General features: G+C 37.5%; 1 protein-coding gene across 2 annotated transcripts in view; it reads right to left on the bottom strand.

Moving 5' to 3' along the window:
• Positions 1–25,309, bottom strand: part of RYR2 (ryanodine receptor 2) — a gene marked incomplete at its 5' end in the record, with an annotated part of 721,806 nt that overhangs the window by 158,595 nt on the left and 537,902 nt on the right. For both annotated transcript variants that reach the window (XM_082674159.1, XM_082674158.1), the window contains 7 exons: positions 436–500; positions 3,836–3,951; positions 4,509–4,632; positions 14,897–14,972; positions 16,115–16,192; positions 24,208–24,345; positions 25,141–25,230. In XM_082674159.1, coding sequence (XP_082530285.1) covers positions 436–500; positions 3,836–3,951; positions 4,509–4,632; positions 14,897–14,972; positions 16,115–16,192; positions 24,208–24,345; positions 25,141–25,230 — 687 coding nt within the window. The remainder of the gene's footprint in view (positions 1–435; positions 501–3,835; positions 3,952–4,508; positions 4,633–14,896; positions 14,973–16,114; positions 16,193–24,207; positions 24,346–25,140; positions 25,231–25,309) is intronic.

The following is a 25,309-nucleotide window of genomic DNA, read 5'->3' as shown; positions in this document are numbered from 1 at the left end:
TCAGGTCCCACAAGGATTCTATAGTATAGGTTCTTATACCCACTGATAAATTAACTCATGCTTTTCCTCTATAACAAAGAAATATTCATCTAAAAATTTTAAATCAGAACAATATTCAAATGTTAGGAAATAGATGTTTCTCCTTTATGTCATGGGATAAAGGCAAAAAAGAGAACTCTGAGTCAGACTTCACAGAGGATAAAGTCATTTGAGAAATACGGTACGGAGAGCAGAGCGAGTTAAAGCACGACCAAAGGTGCTGGGAGCACATTTATCCCACGTGATCCATGCAGTTATTTTCATGCCACAGAATATTTAGTTAGAGTAGAATTCACATTTGGAGACAAGTGCATTCCATAAAGAGGCAACGATCTAAAGAGTATATCTGGTAAACAAACATATTGAAGGAAATACAGGATGGACTGTATACTGTACTTTAGCAAAGAACTTGATTTCTTGTTCATAAGGGAAGTGTTCTCCTTTGCTTCTGCTGCCACCATCTGTAGACATGAAGAGTTTTTAGGTACATGTTGCACTTCAAACACTGCAAGATATTCACCCCAAATGCTAAGTTTAGAACACATAGCTAAATGCGTTACCCCACTAAACTGAACACAAAAATATAAAGGCTAACTTCAGTTGTGTAATTTAAAAAAAGATTAAAAACATACCCAAATCAAAATTAAAGAGCTCTTGAGACAGCCCATACATGTGGTTACAAGCACAAACATACTGGTGTAGCTTTGAGATCTGATTGACAAGTAGGGAGGAAACTGGAATAAAGTAAAAATCCCACATTTTTAGCAGGAAAATCCCACATTCTCTTTCAGTAAGAAAGAAGCTCCCGGGGGTGAGAAAAGTGAGTGGAAAATAAGTAAACGTAATTTGTTAGATTTTAACACGGACCTCTAAATAAAGATAGTGACTTCTTGGTGTGACTGCAAGTTACAGCCTTTAATATTAATATACCAATGGAAAAATTTCAGGAAGCCAGTGCCTGTGATGACGGGGAGGACCACAGCTGTAATACTAGGTTGGAAAATGAACATTCTGCTAAAGAATAAAAAAGTTCACCGGTGTCAAAAGATAATTTCCATAAGCAAAGCAAAAAGCCCTGGATTTTCCCCATGGTGTAGAAAATGAGTTCAAGGTTAAGAACTGATTGACTGAATGCGTTTAGCTTAGAAGGTGGCCTTTCCTACCTCCCTCATGCATATAAAGGAGGTTTCATACATATAAAAGAGGTAGCAATAAACTATAATAACCACGATGCTATGCAGAATAGATTGGAGAGCTAAGAATTTCAGAACTGGATATAAGGTTTCAGTAAAATCTGTAAGCAGAGCTTCCATATTTTATAAGAATCAAACTGACTTTTGCTTGAAAAAGTTCTTTGGCACATAGAAATATAAACTATTTGAAATACACTTTATTAAATCTTAAGCTTATTTTTTATAAGCTTAAGCTTATAAAGTTATTCAGGATAACTTTTAGAGAACTTAGGTAATACTTTGTAAAATCAGACAGTGCTCTTCCCATGAATAAGTAAAAGAAAATAATGGCTTTTCAATGCTTGCGAATTTCAATTTCTTCTAAATCACTTTTGCGCTAAAACTCTCTCAAGCATATTATGCAGAATGGCTGGATCCACCTAAGGGACCTTCTCATATAAACGTTATTGAGACAGAAATTTGTACCTATCTAAATCTGCTAATATTTCAAAGAACTAAATAGGAAATATCTTTCCTTTCATTATATATTTTAACAAAAATGCCTCTGTAGAAAATGTGAAAAGATTTGGAGAGAGTATGATCTGTGATGTAATACAAAACTTCAAAAAAGGCACAGGCATATTCTTACCATCACCATGAGTCTATGTTTAAGAATGAATATATTAAAGATGTGTTGCAAAGGCAATAAAGTGTAAGATAAAAGAAGACGGTATTACAGAAATTTTGGTTTTTAGTAATAATGAAAAATGAAAATGAAAACAAATGATCGTGTAGACAATCTCAACTCTGCTTCTCCTCTTGACAGAATTCTTGTACATAATTTGCCCTGCCAAAGCCACCTGAAAATGGAACAGGTAACATCAGCAATTGTAAAAAAAAAAAACTAATTTTGTTGGGCTCTATATTAATCTAACCTTATTTCTCCACAGAATTCTGTTCATAATACCTTCTCTATCCTATAGAAAGAAAGAAATGTGTGAAGTGGGTGAATCTGCCCTGTAGTTAGCTTCTCACCACTCCTTACACACAAACGCTGTCCTAGGAGGTTTATTCAGAAACTTGAATATAATGTGAATAAAGCAAAGCCTAAACACATTTTACCCTTCAAAGTTCTGTTTCTGCTACCCATACATAAGCAAAAACTTTGCTTATTCCCTTTCCAAACGATCACTCTTTATTCCCTCTTCTCCTCTCTCATCAAAAAAAAAAACCGCTGGATCCCAGAGCTGCTACTCATACAGATACTTTTAAATGTGGATTAGAAATGTCAACACTTAACTTTGTGCATAAAAGCTTCAAAAGTTCACCATGGCCTCATGCTTGTTCTTTGGTCAAATTTCATTCAGACTAATTTGGCTACTAGTCAAGGTGACTATCATATTTAAAATAATATATTGTTGGATGAGTTACAAAGAGACTGCATATTATAGATTAGTTTGTATAACTGGCCTTTATGATAAAGATGGTTAAGAGAGGAAAAATATAGCATTTGTACTGTAGCTAAAGAGGCAGGTGGAAAAAGAGGGAGGTTCTTTAAGAGGACGATGCTCAAGTAGAAAATCATATTGGGGATCTAATCATATTGGGGATCCAGGGGCCAGGAACAAGAAAATACCAGAGCTCGAATTTCTATAAACTTTAATCTGATGCTGTGCTGAAAACTAATATAAATCCTAAGAAAACAGCAGCAAAAAAAGCCCTTGGTTAGGAGGGGTTTGTTGCTGATGTATCACTAAGGGATCTAGGACTATGGGCCTCAAGGAAAGGGGCTGAAAACAGAAAGAATGAGGGTTAAAAAACCAAAACAAAAACAGAAAGAGAACCTTAAAACTGGAAAAGAAAACAAGAAGATGCACCACCAGCAGAGCACACTGCCTTTCAAAAAGGATCAAACTCTACTCATTTATATCCTAATACCAACCAGTGGCTGGAAGGGGATCTGACACAAAGGTGAGTAACTGACAACTTGAATTTTAATTCAACAATGCTGAGGATAAACACAAAATAAGAGAAGTGAGAGGAGGCTGTCTTGATGATCTGTTCTGAATCTTAGATTTAAAATAAGGAGTTCTTTTTGTACTTAAATGGCACTGAGCCAGATGGGGAAGAGGTCTTTCCTTTTACTCTAAGAGAATAATCAAGTATTCTGTATTGCAGATACTCTAATATAAATGTGTAACGCTGCACAGGCTAAACTCAAGGCCTTTACATTGTCTAGAAATTTGGAGAATCCATAGAGTTTTAGTTTAGTTTTTTTTTAAGAGCAGAGAAATTAATTTCATAAGGAAAGATTTAAGTGTACCTTAAAATCTGATGTCCATCCAATGTATCTTTCAAAATGAAAAATCAATGCCAATAAACATTTTAAGGAGAAAAGTATTATGTTAGATTTTTTTTAAGTTCTCAAAATTTACCCATCCTTAAAAATGAGTTTGCCTATTGACTTTTAGACTCAAATTAGTATTATGATGGATAGAAAGTGTTTATACCATCCGGGAGCAGACCACAAGCATCCCAGTAGTCTATGCTGTTCTATCTCCTGATGTTGTAAATGTTAAGAATAACAAAAACTGGGCGGTTAGTAATAGGACTATGGTACCTACCAAACTCCAGGATATACTGGTGGGCTTCGTCCACATAGCGAATGAGTTGCTGAAGGAAACTATAGGCAAATCGTTTCTCAATAGAAGGAGTGTCCAATTCCAGGTCCTTGAATCCTCTAGAAAAGCAAAAAGGAAAAATGGAAACCAACATCTACAAAGACTGTTAGAAGGTAAGGTAAAAACGAAATATATTTTGTTAAATACCTATATAGAGAGAAGTATATTTAACATTTTACATATAGCAATATATAGATGGGTATAGATACACACACACAGATACGGATAAATTTGCAAGGTTAGCTAATATTCTTGTAGGTAAAAACAAAAAAGATTTAATTTATAAAAAATACTTTGCACCTGATATAAAACTGTACTAAATAACTATTACTATGTAATAAAATGTTGCATTTAGAAAAATAGAGTGTCATTTTTGCCTAGGGATTTTGCCTAAATGATGGATGGGGACTTAACATAAGAAGTGTAAGGAACTCAGTTATGTGGCACAACAGCTAAGGGCATTAATGTTTCTGACACGTATATTTTGAACATACTAAACAGTAGCTCTAAGATTTAAAGAGATCACTGAGTTCATTTTCAGCCTTAAATCTGACAGGGATATTTAAATATTCAGTCTTATAACGAGAATGTGTAACTGGAGTAGGTGTACTTTTACCTGGATACAGCATAGCCATTGATCTGCAGGAACTTGAGGATGTCCTGTGCTTTTTCCCTATCCTTGGCTTTCTCTTTGGCCGTCAGTGTATCATAGGGTACCAGCAGGGGATGGTTTCCACCTCCTAAGAGGATGTCAAGACAGGAACACAGCATAGTAATTAGAAAATAATGTGAAATGAGATACGGCTGCATGTATAATAGGACTGCACTACAGAACTTCTGGTGTCCTCCACTTATACACAGGATATATAGGACTCATATAAGACTTCCCTCTCTCGTGCCTTTAATGCTCCAATTAATTTAGGAAACCTGTTCAAAAAAGACTGTGCTTATGCCTTCTAAGAGGCAATTAAAACATGAACATACAGGCATCTGTAATTTCAAATGCCAATGACATCTGCAGTCACACAAGAAAGGAAAAGAAGCTGTGTTCTCCTCTCCACTGGAACTCCAAATGCAGAGTGTATTTATGCACCAGAACATGCACAGCTGGATCCAGTGAAATTACAAGGCATGTTTCAAGCAATATGCTTCATTTGCCACCACACAGAGAGAAGAGAAAAAAATGTCTTAAATATGGAATTTTTACTATGCCTCCCAGATCAGAGAGTACTTTATGGTCACATCTTTCTAAATATACAAAACCCAAACTTAGACTGCAGGTACAAGTTGATTGCTCTTAAATATCTAATAAAAGTAACATATGTACTTGATTCAGAATTTTGGCAAGAACCTAGGTTTCTACTATACCTCTTCTGGTAAGAAATACTAAAAGCATTCTTTGAGATTTGAAAATTCTGGGAAGCATTTAAACTTAAAAAAACGGATAAAAAGAAAACAATTTATAAAATTATAAATTTTATAAAAGTTTTTGTAAAAATTATAAAAATTTCAAAAAATGCACTGGTAATTCCAGATGTTAAGATTTGATACAGGGAAGGCTATTAAAGCAGCAGCAACATGCATAGCGTAGTATGTCCCAAATTTAAAGTTTACAAAACACATATAGGAATATATTTTATGCGGGATGCTGAAATTCCTTGAAATACAACTGCTAAGGGAACACCAGAAAAAAACAACTATTTTGTTTGAATTATGATGACAACATAGAGACTATTAAATCCCTGTCCGATGGGGTTAAGCCAGGAGCTCCCCAAACAACCATAAATATTGAATCGGTCCCACACAAGAAATACGCAGACAAAAAGACAAAGGAGAAAATGCCATGCTCTCCTAGAGCTTGCTTTGACTGAGAGCGCCATCTACAGAAATGCAATCACGCACTGAACCGTCTGACCATTAGGTGACACTATACACCACAAATGCAGAGGGAGAGTCGGGAACTACCACGTTAACACGAAGCATATTAAGAAGCCATCAGTAATTTTACAGTATGATACAATTATTAATGTAATATAATACACTTGTCAGTAGAATACAATTCTCATGTGATACTAAGAAACATTTTGTGGACAGCAAGAAGGATATAGAATCAACTCCTAAGCCCACTGAGAACAAATTTGACTTCTATCATAATCACAGATAGAATTTAAAAGCATATTTTATGAAAAAATTTATGAAGCAAACATTTAATCATGCTGCGGTCATAACCTATTTAGAAATTCCACTATTGCATGTAGTTCTTTATTCCTAGAGAAACTGGCAACTTAATTTGTAATCCACAATGATCTGCGGGGGGAGGTCAGACACTAATAGGTTACTTTGGGAAGGGTGAGGGGCAAGGGGGGGGTGGGGAAGAGGGAAAGAGAGAAAGAGAGAGAGAGAATGAATAAAGCCTAAACTTTAAAAATCCTAAGAACACAAAGTACGCTCTGACTCTAAAACCCTTCAGAACTAGAAAGGGTGGGTTCTTTGAAGTCAGCCAACAGACTGGAAATGATGTCCTTTGCTGTGCCACTCAGCTAATGGCAGTGTGGCTACCTTGATCTTGCCTATTTACAACATGAGTATAGATTCTATGATAAAGGGAGGCAAAGAAACGAGCTAAACCTGAGAGGTGAATAAATACGCAGGAATTCCTAGGACTCTGCCTCAGACATACCGCCTGGCTTGTGTACTCATGCATGCTAAAGGGTCAAAATTGTTTTGACACCAGCACTGTCCTTAGTGACAGATCATTGCAGCCCAAAATATGTGGTAGTGGGGAAAGAAGAATAAAAAGAAATGCTAGTTCTTTACATTTTTCACTAATTGGGGAGCATGGATAATATTTCTTGGACTCTCACTCCTTTTTTCTATTCATGACATACTCCTTAAACTGCCTGATTTCCCCCAAACTCTGCTAGCTTCTTAAAGTAGATTGGGAAGGCACTGAGGAACAGACAACCTGGGTGAGCAAGAGAGGAAATTTTCTCCCGGTTTTTCTAAAGCAGATTCATCTTCTGCACATAGATGTAGGGATGATAAAAGAGCCCTGAGCCCTGGATGGGGCTGAAACAAAAGTGGGCAGGTTTGGCACTGACTCTCTTAGTTGTCCAAGTGTCTAAATGACTAAATGGCTATTTCAAGTCATTTCCTTATTCCTGGCTTCTCTCTTCTCTCCTGCTGTTTCTGTCTCTTTCCTATTGTTTTTCAATGTCTCTCTCTCTCAAACACACACACACACACACACACACACACACACACACACACACACACACACACACCATAGGTACTAAGACATGCAGTAGGTGACAGGCCTCTCCCACACTCCCACCCGCAGAGTTGTCAGGACACAAGTTGGCTGTCAAAGTCTCCAGGAGAGGGAGCATGTTGGAGAAAAGACACCTGCAGCTTCTGTCCTAAAACTGTCCACAGTCTCAAGCCTTTCTGGTTCCAAGAATCATTTCTCCTTCCTTTAGCCCCAATAACTTAAAAACCAAGATCCAGTGCTATATATTTCAAAACCTTTCCTATTGGCCTGCTGTTTTAGTGCCAAACAATTCCCTTTCTCCTTTGAAAGGGTAGCCTTCATGGGGTAAGAATACTAATTTCACCACCTCACCTTTCAGCCTTTGCTCCAACTATGCTTGTCTCCCCCCTACACAGTATGAATTTGGACCAGTACAAGCTGGATGCAGAGGTACAGATGCCTCATTTATGAGTGATGTGCTTCAAAGAAAACACTGACTGTAGGACACCCAATGGCTGGCCCAGAAATTAAAGGATGATGATTTTCTAGCATACTTATTAGAAGTGAGTACTAAGATAGCCGCTTATTACTTTTAGTTGTAACCAAACCATAGTGATTGAAACACACTTAGAAAACAAAACTGAATTTTTTTCATGTAATCTGCTCATGGAACAAATAGTAATTTTGTTAACTAGTTATGTGGACAATGCTCCTTCAACAACCTAAGTGAAAATTCTATAACTCTGTAACTCAGTTACCCATCCATCCTTCCATCCATCCATCAGCCAATCAAACAACTGATCATTCATTTTACAAACACTGATGGAATGTTTCTAGAAAAACAGGTCTAGCCCTGAGCCAAATTCTTGAATAGGCAATTTTGGTATATGGAATCCTTTTTGTTCGTTTCTATGCCCAATTCTAATTTGTTTTACTCGGTTTCCTAGTGCTTGGTGCCTGGTACTGCCCTCCAATATCACAGCTATTCCTTTCATTATGAAATATCTCCACCTCCCAAAATGATCTCCTTCTCTATTCTTACTTGTATCAATAAATAAGAAATAGAGAGTTTCCTGGTGTCCAGAGCTGTACAATAAGGATGACAAAAGTCATCAAAATTGTGGCCCTGAACCTGAACTATATTCTCATTGGGGGAAAGAGACCCACATAGGAAGTAACTAAAGAAAACACACACACACACATTATAAACAATATGTGTATAATCTAAAGCTAATGCTGCTGATTTATTCAGCTAATACTGAATAAATAACAATGAAAGAGATCATCAGATGCATTAAACTGAAGAAAATATTTATGTAAATATCATATATTTATATTAAGAAATATAATTTTCTCAATAAACTAAGAAAAGATTCGAGAAATGACTAAGAGAATACTAGGTTGTTTTAGTATTTAATAAAAACAGCAGAAAAGAGCAAGCAAAAGAATATAAGAGGGGCGGAGTCAAGACGGCATCCTAGGAGGACGCAGAATTCGCGTCTCCGCACAACTAGGGCATCCACCAGGCCCCAGTGGGGGACCACGGTCACCTGAGGGGACGGGAGGAACCCCCAGCGACCGGGTAGGACGCGGGGTGCGGGGGAGTGAAGGGGGAGGAGAAGTGGCGGCGGGACGGGACTAGCGTCCCTGAGGGGAAGGGATCCCAGGCCCGAAGGGGGAAATTGGGGAACCACTGGGAGGGCAGAGGATCAAAAGGGAGCGTGGCCAGGTTTCCCCTGCCCACTTGGACCCCTCAGGAACCTGCTGAGATCCCCGGGCCTGATCCTCTGCCCACCGAGGCCCCCTGCAGCCGCGTGGGTCCTGAGGGAGTGGGAGGTGGGGAAGGGGGAGCAAAAGTAAAGCCCAGACCTCCAGGGCTGGCACCCCTGAAGGGTGGCTGGCACCCCAGTGGCTACGGGGAAGACCCTGGGGGAGACAGTGGGGGAGGGGCACGAAGGAACGGAGGGGAACGGGGCCAGTGCTTTCCCTGTCCACTTAGGCACCCGAGAGGCTGCTGGGACCTAATCCTCTGCCCTCGGAGCCTCCCTCCTGCTGCTCAGAGCCCAAGCCCCGCCCCTACACTGCCACCCAGGGCCCCACCTCTGCACTCAGAGACCCCCTCCAACGTGCTGGCCCTAAACTCCACCCACACACCCTCAACTCAGGGCCCTACCTCCAAACTCCAGAACTGCACACTCCAGAGACCCTCCTTTCCACATGCTGCCTCTCCACTTCTGCGCAGGTCCTAAGCAGAGGCCCCGGCCCACCCAAAACCCCGCCCCTGCCTAAGTTCCACCCACTGCCTAAACCCCATCCCTATAGCCAAGGCTTTTTTGTTTTTTTCCTCTTTCAGATTGGGGTTCTGCTTTACCTGGTTGATCCACTGTTGTTGATTCTTTTATATATTTTTTCCCAATAAATCTTTTATTTTTCTAATTTTATTTTATTCTTTATACTTTGTTAGTGATCTCTCCTTTTGGTGTGTTGCCACCCCCCCACCTGTTTTTTTTTCTGTTCTGGTTTTATTTTACCTGGCTGCAGTTGTTTCGATTATAGTTTTATTTTTCCTAATATGCTTTTTATCTTCCTAATTTTATTTTGTTTTTTATTCTTTGATATTTTACTGTTCCTTTTCTTCTTCCTTTCTTCCTTTTCTGTTTTTTTTTTTTTTTTTTTTTACTGCACCACGAAGCTTGTGGGATTTTGGTTCCCAGGCCGGAGGTCGGGTCCAAACTCCTGTGGTGGGAACTCCGAGTCCAAACCACTGGACTAACAGAGAACCTCAGACTCCAGGGAATATCAATCAGAGTGAGGCCTCCTGGAGGTCCTCATCTCAGCACCAAGACCTGGCTCTATCTAAATGTCTGCAAATTCCAGTGCTGGATGTCTCAGGCCAAACAACCAGTAAGACAGGAATACAGCACCACCCATCAAAAAAAAAAAAAAGGAAATGAAAAGAAAAATATGTTACAGACAAAGGAGCAAAGTAAAAACCTACAAGACCAAATAAATGAAGACAAAATAGGCAACCTACCTAGAAAAGAATTCAGAGTAATGATAGGAAAGATGATCCCAAAACTCGGAAATAGAATGGAGAAAATACAAGAAACATTTAACAGGATCTAGAAGAACTAAAGAGCAAACAAACGGTGATGAACAACAAATTACTGAAATTAAAAATACTCTAGAAGGAATCAATAACAGAATAGCCGAGGCAGAAGAACGGATAAGTGAGCTGGAAGATAAAATGGTGGAAATAACTGCCGGGGAACAGACTAAAGAAAAAGAATGAAAAGAATTGAGGACAGTCTCAAAGACCTCTGGAACAACATTAAATGCACCAACATTCAAATTATAGGGGTCCCAGGAGAAGAAGAGAAAAAGAAACGGTCTGAGAAAATATTTGAAGAGATTATAGTCAAAAACTTCCCTAACATGGGAAAGGAAATAGTCAATCAAGTCCAGGAAGCACAGAGAGTCCCATACAGGATAAACCCAAAGAGAAACATGCTGAGACACATATTAATCGAACTATCAAAAATTAAATACAAAGAAAACATACTAAAGGCAGCAAGGGAAAAGCAACAAATAACATACAAGGGAATCCCCATAAGGTTAACGGCTGATCTTTCAACAGAAACCCTGCAAGTCAGAAGGGAGTGGGAGGACATATTTAAAGTGAGGAAAGGGAAAAACCTACAACCAAGATTACTCTACCCAGCAAGGATCTCATTCAGACTCAACAGAGAAATTAAAACCTTTACAGATAAGCAAAAGTTAAGAGAATTCAGCACCACCAAACCAGCTTTACAACAAATGCTAAAGGAACTTCTCTAGATAGGAAACAGAAGAGAAGGAAAAGACCTACAATAACAAACCCCAAACAATTAAGAATATGGTAATACAAACATACATATCAATAATTACCTTAAATGTAAATGGATTAAATGCTCCAGCCAAAAGACAAAGACTGGCTGAATGGATAAAAAAAAAAAAAGACCTGTACATATGCTGTTTAAAAGAGACCCATTTCAGACCTAGGGACACATACAGGCTGAAAGGGAGGGAATGGAAAAAGATATTCCATGCAAATGGAAATCAAAAGAAAGCTGGAGTAGCAGTTCTCATATCAGACAAAATAGACTTTAAAATAAAGACTATTACAAGAGACAAAGAAGGACACTACGTAATGATCAAGGGATCGATCCAAGAAGAAGATATAACAATTGTAAATATTTATGCACCCAACATAGGAGCACTTCAATACATAAGGCAAATGCTAACAGCCATAAAAGGGGAAATCGACAGTAACACAATCATAGACGGGGACTTTAACACCCCACCTTCACCAATGGACAGATCATCCAAAATGAAAATAAATATGGAAACACAAGCTTTAAATGATACATGAAACAGGATGGACTTAACTGATATTTATAGGACATTCCATTCAAAAACAATAGAATACACTTTCTTTTCAAGGGCTCATGGAACTTTCTACGGGATATATCACATCTTGGGTCACAAATCAAGCCTTGGTAAATTTAAGAAAATTGAAATCGTATCAAGTATCTTTTCCAACCACAACGCTATGAGACTAAATATCAATTATAGGAAAAAAACTGTAAAAAAAACAAACACATGGGAGCTAAACAATACACTACTAAAAAATCAAGAGATCACTGAAGAAATCAAAGAGGAAATCAAAAAATACCTATAAACAAATGACAATGAAAACAAGATGACCCAAAACCTTTGGGATGCAGCAAGAGCAGTTCTAAGAGGGAAGTTTACAGCAATACAATCCTACCTCAAGATACAAGAAAAGTCTCTAATAAACAACCTAACCTTACCCCTAAAGCAGTTAGAGAAAGAAAAACAAAAAAACCCCAAAGTTAGCAGAAGGAAAGAAGTCATAAAGATCAGATCAGAAATAAATGAAAAAGAAATGAAGGAAACAATAGCAAAGATCAATAAAACTGAAAGCTGGTTCTATGAGAAGATAAACAAAATTGATAAACCATTAGTCAGACCCACCAAGAAAAAAAGGGAGAAGACTCAAATCAAGAGAATTAGAAATGAAAAAGGAGAAGTTACAACAGACACCACAGAAATACAAAGCATCCTAAGAGACTACTACAAGCAACTCTATGCCAGTAAAATGGACAACCTGGAAGAAATGGACAAATTCTTAGGAAAGCACAACCTTCTGAGACTGAACCGGGAAGAAATAGAAAATATAAACAGACCAATCACAAGCACTGAAATTGAAACTGTGATTAAAAATCTTCCAAAAAACAAAAGCCCAGGGCAAGATGGCTTCACAGGCGAATTCTATCAAACATTTAGAGAAGAGCTAACATCTATCCTTCTCAAACTCTTCCAAAATATAGCAGAGGGAGAAACATTCCCAAATTCATTCTACAAGGCCACCATCACCCTGACACCAAAACCAGACAAAGATGTCACAAAATAAGAGAACGACAGGCCAATAGCTCTGATGAACACAGATGTAAAAATCCTCAACAAAATACTAGCAAAGAGAATTCAACATCACATTAAAAGGATCATACACCATGATCAAGTGGGGTTTATTCCAGGAATGCAAGGATTCTTCACTATACGCAAATCAATCAATGTGATACACCGTATTAACAAACTGAAGGATAAAAACCATATAATAATCTCAATAGATGCACAAAAAGCTTTTGACAAAATTCAACACCCATTTATGATAAAAACTCTCCAGGAAGTAGGCATAGAGGGAACCTACCTCAATATAATAAAGGCCATATATGACAAACCCACAGCCAATATCATTCTCAATGGTGAAAAACTGAAACCATTTCCTCTAAGATCAGAACAAGACAAGGTTGCCCACTCTCACCACTCTCATTCAACATAGTTTTGGAAGTTTTAGCCACAGCAATCAAGGTAGAAAAAGAAATAAAAAGGAGTCCAAATTGGAAAATAAGTAGTAAAACTGTCACTGTTTGCAGATGACATGATACTATACATAGAGAATTCTAAAGATGCTACCAGAAAACTACTGGAGCTAATCAATGAATATGCAGAGTAGCAGGATACAAAATTAATGCACAGAAATCTCTTGCATTCCTATACGCTAATGATGAAAAATTTGAAAGAGAAATTAAGGAAACACTCCCATTTACCACTGCAACAAAAAGAATAAAATACCTAGGAATAATCCTACCTTAAGAGACAAAAGACCTGTACGCAGAAAACTGTAAGACAATGATGAAAGAAATTAAAGATGATACAAATAGATGGAGAGATATACCATGTTCCTGGATTCGAAGAATAAACAATGTGAAAATGACTATACTATCCAAAGCAATCTACAGATTCAATGCAATCCCTATCAAACTACCACTGGCATCTTCCACACAACTAGAACAAAAATTTTCACAATTTGTATGGAAACACAAAAGACCCTGAACAGCCAAAGCAATCTTGAGAAAAAAAAAATGGAGCTGGAGGAATCAGGCTCCCTGATTTCAGACTATATTACAAAGCTACAGTCATCAGGACAGTATGGTACTGGCACAAAAATAGAAATATAGATCAATGGAACAGGATAGAAAACCCAGAGATAAACCCACACACATATGGTCACCTTATCTTTGATAACAGAGGCAAGAGCATACAATGGAGAAAAGACAGCCTCTTCAATAAATGGTGCTGGGAAAACTGGACAGCTACATGTAAAAGAATGAAATTAGAACACTCCCTAATACCATACACAAAAATAAACTCAGAATGGATTAAAGACCTAAATGTAAGGCCAGGCAGTATAAAACTCTTAGAGGAAAACAGAGCAGAACACTCTATGACATAAATCACAGCAAGATCCTTTTTGACTCGCCTCCTATAGAAATGGAAATAAAAACAAAAATAAACAAATGGGACCTAATGAAACTTAAAAGCTTTTGCACAGGAAAGGAAACGATAAACAAGATGAAAAGACAGAAAGAGAAAAACAAATGCCATATGCTAACACATATATATGCAATCTGTAGAGAATGGACTTGAGGACATGGGGAGGGGGAAGGGTAAGCTGGGACGAGTTGAGAGAGTAGCACTGACATATACACACTACCAAATGTAAAATAGACAGCTAGTGGGAAGCAGCTGCATGGCACAGGGAGATCAGCTCGGTGCTTTGCGACCACCTAGAGGGGTTGGGTAACGAGGGTGGGAGGGAGATGCGAGACGGAGAGGATATGGGGATGTATGTATACATACAGTTGATTCACTTTGTTATACAGCAGAAACTAACACAAAAATGTAAAGCAATTATACTCCAATAAAGATGTTAGAAAAAAAGAATGTAAGAGACAATAACATAACTGGACTGAACAAACCAAAGAGGCTGAGGATGGGAGATAGAATGAAATAAGAGAAATATTTAAGTTGGGGATAGAAGTCAGTGAGGGAGGTCTATGTAACTAATAGAACACCTTGGGTATTAGGATAAGAAATATAGTTATCTACATCCTAAAATGGGCAAGAGAGAGCCATCAAAATTCTGAGACATGAGGAAATATACACTAGCAATCAGAAAATTAGGAAATAACATTTCCACCTTGAAACTATTACAGCCATATTTGAACCATTCTAATAAAATAAAGCTGTAATGAGCTCTTATGCTGAAAAGACTATTTTATCCTTATCATACGTTCATGTACTCAAACTCTGATTGTTTTTTTATAAGGATTTTTAGAAAATATTACCTTTGGACTCCAGTTCCAGTTTCTTTTTCTTTGCCCATATATTATGGTAGTTTTCAGCCATCATTTCTGCCATAGCCTTAAATGAACAAAATATTTAGCAACTAAGTTATACTCTAAAAGGATAGTAGAAAAAGATAGCTTTGCCTTCCAATATGTAATATCAAAACATACTTTAAATTAATAAATCGTAGTGTGTTAGTGCTAAAACACATGTAAAAGATAATTGAGCACAGCTTTGTTATTTAGAATCTGAATTTCAGAGGATTCTAATGATCTGTGAATTTACAAACCAGCAGAGGTGATGTGATGGGAATGGTCATTGTTCTTTATAATGTTTAAAGATACATGTTTTGTTAATTTAATAATGAAACTTCAAACTAGCTATGGAATTTAAAAATATGTTTATTTACAAGTTCTTATTTTAATTTCTAAAGTTTTAAAAGATGATGTAAACCTTACTGAATGAACATTGAATGCCAAGAGCATCAGACAAGCAGTCTAGATCCATGTCTGTCCCAATCTAGGTCAGTCTGAGGTCTTGGACGAGCCTTGGCCTCTGTGGCCTTTGGGTTTTGACAAGACTACCTCCAAGATTCCTTTCATTTTTGATTTTCAAGTTTACTATGTCATGTTAACACATTCGTACCAGAGCAATGACAAAGGGCAAGCCAAACAATTTAATGATCCATAGATTTTTTTATCTTTATATACTTATATCTCTTGGAATAATACTAACAATGCCAATATCATTGTCTGATCATTATATTGACCTGTTAACTTATGTTCCATGGAAACAAATCAGGCAATTCAAAGTAGGTTCCTTAGTGACAAAGGAGACAGATAGAACTATGGTGGAGAAAGAGAAATGCCATCGGTTTCCCTGGATAAACAACTTATAATATATATTCTTTCATGAGTAATTAAAGTGATCCTTGAGCAGAGCATTATAAACTACTGATTTAGTCTCTTCTCACATGCAGCTATTTAATTATATTAGGGCTTTTACATAGATGTGATCTTTAAAGAAAATATATTATCCTAGAAAAAGTTCTATCAACTTCTACAGCATTAAAAGCTTAGGGTACATAATCTATAAATTCCATGGACCTTCTATATGATCACTACATTCAAATAATTCATGTTGTAAAATATATGCAGGAAGTGTTACAGTATGCTTTTTAAAAATGAAATTTGCAGAAAATTTTTAAAAGTACTTACATGCAGATCTCTGGATAGTGTAACATTGCTCATGTCAATGGCTCGGGGGCTATAACCATGGGCGGCATCTACAGAAACCTAGATAATTTGCAAAAAAATAGCCTCTCATTAAAAAACCCAGTAGAGAGAGATTTAAGAGACACTTTGGAAATATAAGGCAAACAAAATTCCAAATGTAACGTTTCCTCAGATAAAACTGGAAGTAGCTACACAAATTGATTTTGCAAACATATCTAGCAGATTAAATTATATTTGGGTGTCTGACAAGTATTTATGATTGAATAATACATCCCAATATCTTAGGGATTGCCAATCTGTAAAGCTAACGATCAGGATTCAACAAATTATGTAGTGAGTGCAAGATTCTGAAATATTACCGGAATCAAAGGATAACTGAATTCTTGAGTTTCTTACAAATTCTAATTGGCTGCAATGAAATTTTCTTTTCCTCACACAAACGGTAGTTAATCAAAGAGGTCAGTATTTATAAATGTCTTTATGGGCCAAATAGGTAAAATAAAGGCAACTTTTTAATTTTAAAAGCGCATCATATAGTACTCAGTGATTTGTAACGACATCCTCAATCACCAGAGGGTTTCCTTAATATCTAAATTTTGACATTTTAAGGATGAAATCTACAAAACAAAAAGACAGTCTACAGAATGGGAGAAGATATTTGCAAATGATGTGACTGACAAGGGATTAATTTCCAAAATATAAAAACAGCTCATACAGCTCAGTATCAAAAAAAACCAACAAACACCCCAATCAAATAATGGGCAGAAGACGTAAATAGACATTTCTCCAAAGAAGACACATACAGATGGCCAACTGGCACATGAAAAGATGCTCAACATCGCTAATTATTAGAGGAATGCAAATCAAAACTACAAAGAGGTACCACCTCTCACTGGTCAGAATGGCCATCATTAAAAAGTCTACAAATAACAAATACTGGAGAGAGTCTGGAGAAAAGGGAACCAACCCTCTGACACTGTTGGTGGGAATGTAAGTTGGTACAGCCCCTATGGAAAACAGGATGGAGATTCCTCAAAAAACTAAAAATAGAGTTGCCATATGATCCAGCAATCCCACTCCTGGGCATATACCCAAACAAAACTATGATTCAAAAAGACACATGCACTCTTATGTTCACTGCAGCACTATTCACATTAGCCAAGACATGCAAACAACCTAAGTGTCCATCGACAGATGAATGGATAAAGAAGATGTGGTACATATATACAATGGAACACTACTCAGCCATGAAAAAGAATGAATACCATTTGCAGCAACATGGATGGACTTAGAGATGATCATACTAAGTAAAGTAATTCAGAAAGAGAAAAACAAATACCATATGATATCACTCATATGTGGAATCTAAAATATGACACAAATGAACCTATCTAGGAAACAAACACACTCACAGACATAGAGAACAGACTTGTGGTTGCCAAGCGGGAGGGGGTTGGATGGAGTGGGAGTTTGGGATTAGCAGTTGCAAACTATCATATACAGAATGGATAAACAACAAGGTCCTACTGTATAGCACAGGGAACTGTATCCTGTGATAAACCATAATGGAAAAGCATATAAAAAGAATGTATATATACGTATAACTGAATCACTTTGCTGTACAGCAGAAATTAACACAACATAAATCAACTATACTTCATTTAAAAAGACAAGAATGAAACCTATCTTCCCATCAACTGCAAGAGGGTTTCACTTACTGTCAGGAGCTCTTACCTCATTCCACCCAATGGCATATTATGGGAAAGTATGCCACAGAAACGAACTCTGGTTCATGCTTATAAATCTGAAATTATGTTTGATATATTTCATAACTGTGTATATTCTCTTGTCAGACATGGATAAACAAAAAGCTAAATAAAAGGTACAATACACCTCAGATCTGTGCCCGTGAACCAAAGGGAGGCTATCATATGCTACCATTAATCATGTTCTCATGGGTTACACTCAACTCACTGGTCAGTTTTAACTGAATCTTGGCTTCTGTGTCAGTACTGAGCCTCTGCTGGGTACCATCCATAAGATAATGTGGAATAAAAATCACAGTTTTTTCTCCCTTAAATACCCATGAAAGGAAATTGAGACTTAGAGAACTTAAGTGACTCGCCCAAGGTCACAGAGCTAAAATTCTGAGCAGGCAGGATTCCAACTCAGGCTCTCTGACTCCAGGCCCACTTCTCTCTCACTGTCACCTCTTTCCTTCAACATATCGCAGTATATTTCTTTCCCCAGCACAATACTACCCCTGCCCTCTCTAATGAAATCAGTTTCCAAGTTGCCAAATTCAAAGTCCTCTTTGCAGCTACCATCAAACTGGTCCTTCTACGCTGGACATGACTAACCACCACTCAACCAGCCCCCTCGTTTCACGAAACCACCCACCTGGCTCTCCACTTCCCTCTCCGATCCCTTTGCCTCCTTCTCTGGCTCCTTTTCCATAAATGACCTCGAAATATTTGTGGCTTTCTGGGTTCCCTCTTCAATTGTTTCTTTCTTTATTCTAAATGCTTTCTTTAGGTGTCCCTATTCACATCTACTTTAAATATTTCATTTATCAACCATGTTTTATTAAACCAAAAATGAGTTGATCCAGCCTAGCATTGCTCCTCTGCTCTAGACTTACATTTTCAACTATCCATTACCATCTCCATTTGGGATTCTATATGTGTATTCATTTTCTACTGCTGCCATGATAAGCGACTGCCAGAAATGTAGTGCCTTAAAACATCACAAAGTTATGAGAAATCTGAAACAGGTCTCAATTAGCTAAATTCAAGGTGTCCACAGGGCTGTGTTCCTTTCTACAGGTTTTATCAAAGCACCTTTTCCCTGTCTTTCCCAGCTTCTAAAGGCCACCCGCATTTTTGACTCATGGCCCGTTCCTCCATCTTCAAGTCAGCTATACTACATCTCTCTGACCTTCCTTCTGTAGTCACGTCTCCTCTGTCCAAAGCCAGGAAAGTGTATCCACTTTTAAGGATCCTTGTGATTACGCTGGACCCACCAGTAATTCAGTAGACTCTCCCCCATCTCAAGGTCATTAACCTTGATCACATGAGCAAACGTAATCGCATTGGCAAAGCCCCAGGAAATCAACCTTTCTACAGACAACAGTGATTGGGGATCATCTTTGGAGCCAGAATTCTGCCTAACACGACATCTAAAATCAAAAGCATATTCCCTCCTTGCCACCCACCCCCCAGCACTAACCTCATCTCACATACGCTACCCACCTGGTAGGCCAGTACAGACCCATGGCAACCCCCTCTGATTAGGGGGAGATTGAAGGCAGAAAGACAAACTCCATAGGAGGATATTGAATGCGATGCATGAAACAAAACAAAACATTAAATATCTGAATTAGAGCAAAGACAGTGGACATGGAGGGAAGCGGATGTATCCCAGAGATGTTTTGTAGTAGAAGAGACAGAATTTTGTGACTTTTAAGTCATTATATCATGTAAATCGTAAACAGCAGAATCAAGTTTTTAAAGTTATTCTGTCTGACTCCAAAGCACTTGTCAACTTTCTTAAGACGGCCCCCAATGTTCTGGCCTGATTTGGCCCCTGAGACCTTTCTTCCCATCTCCTTGCTACTCATGAGCTCCAATCTCACTGGATTCCTCGCTTTCCCTCACACACGCCAGGCCACACTCTCATCTCAGAGCATGTGCACGACTTGCAACATCCTTCCCCCAAATAGGTCCAACTCCCTCCCTTCATTTCAATTTATCTTCTCCATGCAGTCTGCTCTGATAACCCTGTATCATACTGCAACTCATCCCCAAAGGCTAACCAACTCCCCTGCTCTGCACTCGGAATCTGCCTTTCCATGCTACGTCTTCTCTTTCCATAATATTTATCACATTTTGATGTAGTATGTAGTTTACTTACATCTATTATTTACTTTCCCCGTTAACGTGTAAGCTCCATGAGAGCAGAGGTTTTTGTCTATTTTGTTCATAGACCTATTTGAAAAGCTTAGGCTAGTACATGGAACACAGCAGGTGCTCAGTAAATAACTGTTAAAAGAATGAACGAATCATCCCTCTACCCTAGCCTGTGTTTTAGTTCAAGATAGGTAACACTTGCCAAATTTCATTCCCATCTTCCTCTTCTTCTCAGGTTATAAGCTTATTTTTTAAATTTGTTTAAATAATTTATACCTTACATGTGTAATAAAAACCAGATATAAGAAATTAAAATTGGGAGGTAAATAAGGAATTACTGAGAACCTGTGGAATAGGACTGAAATTGTCAGAAATGTCCTCCTTTTCTGCTGAATTGAGTGATGACCAAGAAGTCAAAATCCACCAATTTACTGCTCTACTCAGCATCTCCTCACTGATAATTATATCAGCATCTATACACCCTATTCTTTTTTTTATTTTATTGAAGTACAGTTGATTTACAATGTTGTGTTAATTTCTGCTATACAGCAAAGTGATTCAGTTATATATATATATATATATTATTTTTCATACTCTTCTCCATTATGGTTTATCACAGGATATTGAATATGGTTCCCTGAGCTCTACAGTAGGACCTTGTCACCGATCCATCCTATATGTAACAGTTTGCATCTGCTAATCCCAAACTCCCAATCAATCCCTCCCCGACGGCAACAAGTCTGTTCTCTATGTCTGTGCATCTGTTTCTGTTTCGTAGATAAGTTTATTTGTGTCATATATCAGATTCTACATATAAGTATACACTCTATTCTATATCCTATCAAGTTATTGGCTTTGTCATTGTCCATATATTACCTTAATATGCACATTACAAAACCCTAATTGAGTGGCAAATTTCCTGAAATCATGATTCATGTGGTGTTCATGGTAAACAAAAGACATTAACAATGTTATTGATCCACGTAAAAATAATAATGATCATAATTAGGTCTAACATTGAAATATACGCCTGTCACTCCTTTAAGTGATTTATAAGCATCACAACATGTAATTCTCACAATAATCTTTTAAATTAGATGCTCTCTTCTGTTTCATTTTAAAAAGGAGAAAACTGCAGCACAGAGAGGTTAAGCAGTTTGCCTGAGCTCACAAAAAAGCTATCTACTCCATGGTGAGGCCAGGATTTCAACCCAGACAGGCTGGGCCAGATCCGACTGAGTTAAACACAGGCCACTTCTGCCTCGCAGATGGAGTGCTGAGCCCCAGTGGAAGGAAGCTAAGAATAGCTCCAGAATCATGTCAACAAGTGATCTCAATTCACCCAACTGCAGTCCTTACTATAAAGTGATGCCACCAAAAGTGTTCCTTAATTTATTCAAGAGTGTATCTATTATATAATAGAAAACATCTTTATAGTCACATGGGGAATCAGTAATGGAGAGAAGAAAAGACATTAAGAAGTTTGGCAAGATGATAACTGAAAAAGATGATAATACTGTTAGGTTAGTAATTAAGAAATGGCAAGCTATTTTAACATTTCAAATAATGTTGGATCATGCTTAAAGAATGTTTGTGTGAAAATAATGGTAAGGATTAAAAATATATTTGTGGCATTTGTTGCTCTCTGTTTCTGATACTGATAGAAATACAGAAATATGCTTTCTTTTTTTTTAAACTACTGAAAGGTCAAAGTACTACAAACTCAAACACCCTCTTTTATTTACCTTTGAAGAAATGTTCCCTGGCATTAAAAATATATAAACAATAATGGTAATAATAAGAGTTACCATTTACTGAGGTAAACAGATTGAGTAACGTGCCCAGCAGTTTATATCTAGAAAGTGGTGGTCCCAGGATTGAAGCCCCAGTGGTCTACCTCCAGAGCTGTCCCTCTTAATCTGTACATCTGGCATAAGCACCTCCTAATATTTTGAAATAACGTAGGAGATTTAACAATATATGTCATATGTCACACATGTCACTCTGAAAATCATTAAGACTTAAGAGATGATTATATGGGTATCAATTAATAGTATCTATTGAGGGCTTAATGGGAACTGAAAACTGCACGAGGAGCTAAGCAGGGTGTAAGGAAGAGCAGAAATATACACATCCTCCACAATTATTTTTTAGCCATCTTGAGAAAAGTTTATTGAAATTCAGAAAAACATAATTATGATTTTCCTGGGGTTAAAACAAGGTAATCCTTTTCTGAAGATGGATTGGTTATAGCTTGTGCATTTTAATTTACAGAGTCTGTAATCACTTCCGATGTTTTAGAATCAGTTTCTTAAATTTCGCGTTAACATTTTATATCTGACATGATCCAGTACCATTTTGGAGTTTGTTATGTTTCATCATCGGTTACTGGTTTTTTTTTTTTCAGAGATGCTCGCAAAAGTATTAAATCTATAAGTTATTTTAGTCTTCTGGTGAGCGTGGCTAAAACTGTGGGATGAACCTTTGCTTCTCTCCCTTTTCTGGTATTTTTGAAAAATTCTATAGATAAGACAGGCAGAGGCATACTCAGCAGTCTGCCCTACTTGCTCTGACAGCAGTGGCAGGAAAAGGTATGGCAAAGACAGCAACAAGAGAACGGAGTACCCCTTTCTGTTGCAGCCCTTCCCTTGCCCTCTCTGGGCTGTGCTCCAGCATGTTATATAGCCAGGTTTTCTGGCTATAAACCAGGTTTTCTGGCTATAAACCAGGTTTTCTGGTTTTCTGGGCTGTGCTCCAGCATGTTATATAGCCAGGTTTTCTGGCTAATAGACAGGTCTTTTTTTCTTGTCTGCCTCCTACCATTTCTACCCTTTATTGCTGGCCCACAGAATCGGCACCGTTATTGTTTCAAAGGGCATGTTCTCATTCAACATATACAATTTTAGATTAGACATAATTTTTGCTATGAAGGGCAGTGGGAGAATCTATTTTATTTTTCCTGGCAGAGCTTAAAGCCACTTCCATTATGTAATAATTTCCTTATCTCCTATACAACTTACAGGAAAAAAAAAAGACATCATTCCATTCTCTGCACTCTGAGCATCTTGTACGTACCACTAGCCTAAATCTTACTGTTGTGGTAGGTTTAACAAGACTGTCTCTAACACCAAATTGTGAGTCTTCAGGAGTAGAATTGGATCTTATTATCTTTGTATTCCTATCACCTAGTCCTCAGTTTGTGCTCAATATTTGTTCAAACAGATTAAAACAAAATGTGATTTAGTTAGAACTGTGCACATACATGGTAACACTGTACAATATGCTTTTACAGCTTCTATCTCCAGGGTACTTAAGAGAATATGATGTAAAACATGCCCAGATCAGAACTTAATGTATTTAACAGTACTATATTTCAAGTAGGAAGCGTGGGAAGCACACGCTTTGAGTACCTTCATTTTCTTTTTTTCCAAAATGTCATCTGCATAAATGGCAATAATGAACACAATAGTTTGGTTAAACCAAAGGCAGTGGCCCAAGCAGTCTGGAAAGGGACGACGACAGGTTTAGCTCCCAGGAGAAATGAAAGGGCCAGGTGGTATCTGGTCCCCTCCTTGAACCCTAGGTTCTCAAGGTCAAGGCTGTCCTTATTCTGCCATCTTGAACACAGAAGCCCCACAGCCAAGCCTTGTTAAGTTGACCCTTGACCTGATCCACTAGCGGCGTGCTCTTCGATTCCTGCGCTGCCTGTCTGGTTCATATCTTCCCTTCGCACGTGGACAGGTGCTCAAGCCCACTTGTATGGAGCATACGTGGGGGTTTTAGATCTGGATCACTACTATCTGACCGCCTCTCTAGCTCCTAAGAACCAACCTTCAGTTCTTACTGGTAAGGAGACAAAAGCTCTGTAGACAACCTTTTCGTGGATAAAGGAACATATTTTACATCCTTCATCAGCATAACTTTAAGACTTTATCATCGAGTACTCCTTTATATACTGTCAGAAGCACAACCTGGTACATCAACTCCAGTACTTTAACCAAGACCTAAACTCACTTAAATTAAAAGGAACAGCGTTTTCCCCCTTCTGAACTTTATGTTAGTCTTCAGAATTTCAAGTTAGTTGTTTTGGAAAACACAATAATTAAATGTAATATTCAAATTATTTTAAAATAACATAAACAGTGGATTCATCACTGTGATTCTTACCTGGCTTGTCTGGGAAATACGACGAGTCCGGTTATAAAGGGCCATGCTGTCTCCCTCCCGTGTCCTTTCAATTCTCCACCCCCAGGCCAGCATAGTTTTTAAAGATTCTTTGATTGGCCAGCGATAAATTTCTTTCTCCTAGAAAAAAATCAGAAAAGGGTGGGGTATTATGAACCTAAACAAAAATTTTAAATATTTAATGCTTTGTTCTGAAATACTCTGTCTTCACCTAAAATTTTTTGATTAGCATTGTTTATTTAAAAATAAAAAAGGAGAGTAAAAATTCTGAAGAGCAGAGTGTGAGCTGAGACCTCGTTTGACTAATGCTGCTAAGAGGGATCCTATCTTATTATACAGCATGAGGCTAATTTCCTTTAGTTTCCCAGATTCTGATACTTCAGACAGAAACTAGGAAGGAGAAACACAGTTAGGAAGAAGTCCCAGATTATATGCCATGTGCTTGAAGCCGTTTATCTGCTTCTCTTGAAGCAGAGAAGTAACTTCCTCTGTAAGCACCAACCTAGAAAATCCTTTTCACTTCACTTTTCAAGATACTGCTTGAAAAGTGGGGACTCAAAGAAGTAAAATATATGAAAACATAAATAATAAGCATATTACAATATATTACTTCATTATCCCTTATCAAAAAACTCTTAAGAATGAAAAGAATATTTTGTAAAGTTCTTAAAAATACAGGAGAGGAATAAAAATAAAAAAGAAACAGAAAAGTATTAAGTAGAGAAGAGAATAACCAATTAAATACTGACAGAAAATGGTACTACAGAGAAAAAAACAATACATAAAAAATGGGACCTTTGAGAAAAGGTAAAATAGTATATGTAAAATAGACGTGTTAATAAGAAATTTACATAACAAAGAAAAAACTTCCCCCCCAAATTAAAACCATATAAACTCAAAAAATAAACACATCACCTTTTCAGATAATAGTTTATATGGCTTCATTAATGGTTGAACTTTAGACGAGTCTGAATATATTTCTCCATAAATCCATCCGTTTGCCAACTAAAAAAAAAAATCAAAATTGTTTTACATGCTTTAATTTTAGAGTGTAGGTGTACATGTGTTTAAGTGTGTACTTGAT

Source organism: Grampus griseus, assembly GCF_964374135.1.
Source record: "Grampus griseus genome assembly, chromosome: 16".
NCBI classification, from domain to species: domain Eukaryota; kingdom Metazoa; phylum Chordata; class Mammalia; order Artiodactyla; family Delphinidae; genus Grampus; species Grampus griseus.
The sequence above is the reverse complement of the archived record's forward strand: the minus strand, read 5'-3'. Positions and strand labels throughout refer to the sequence as shown.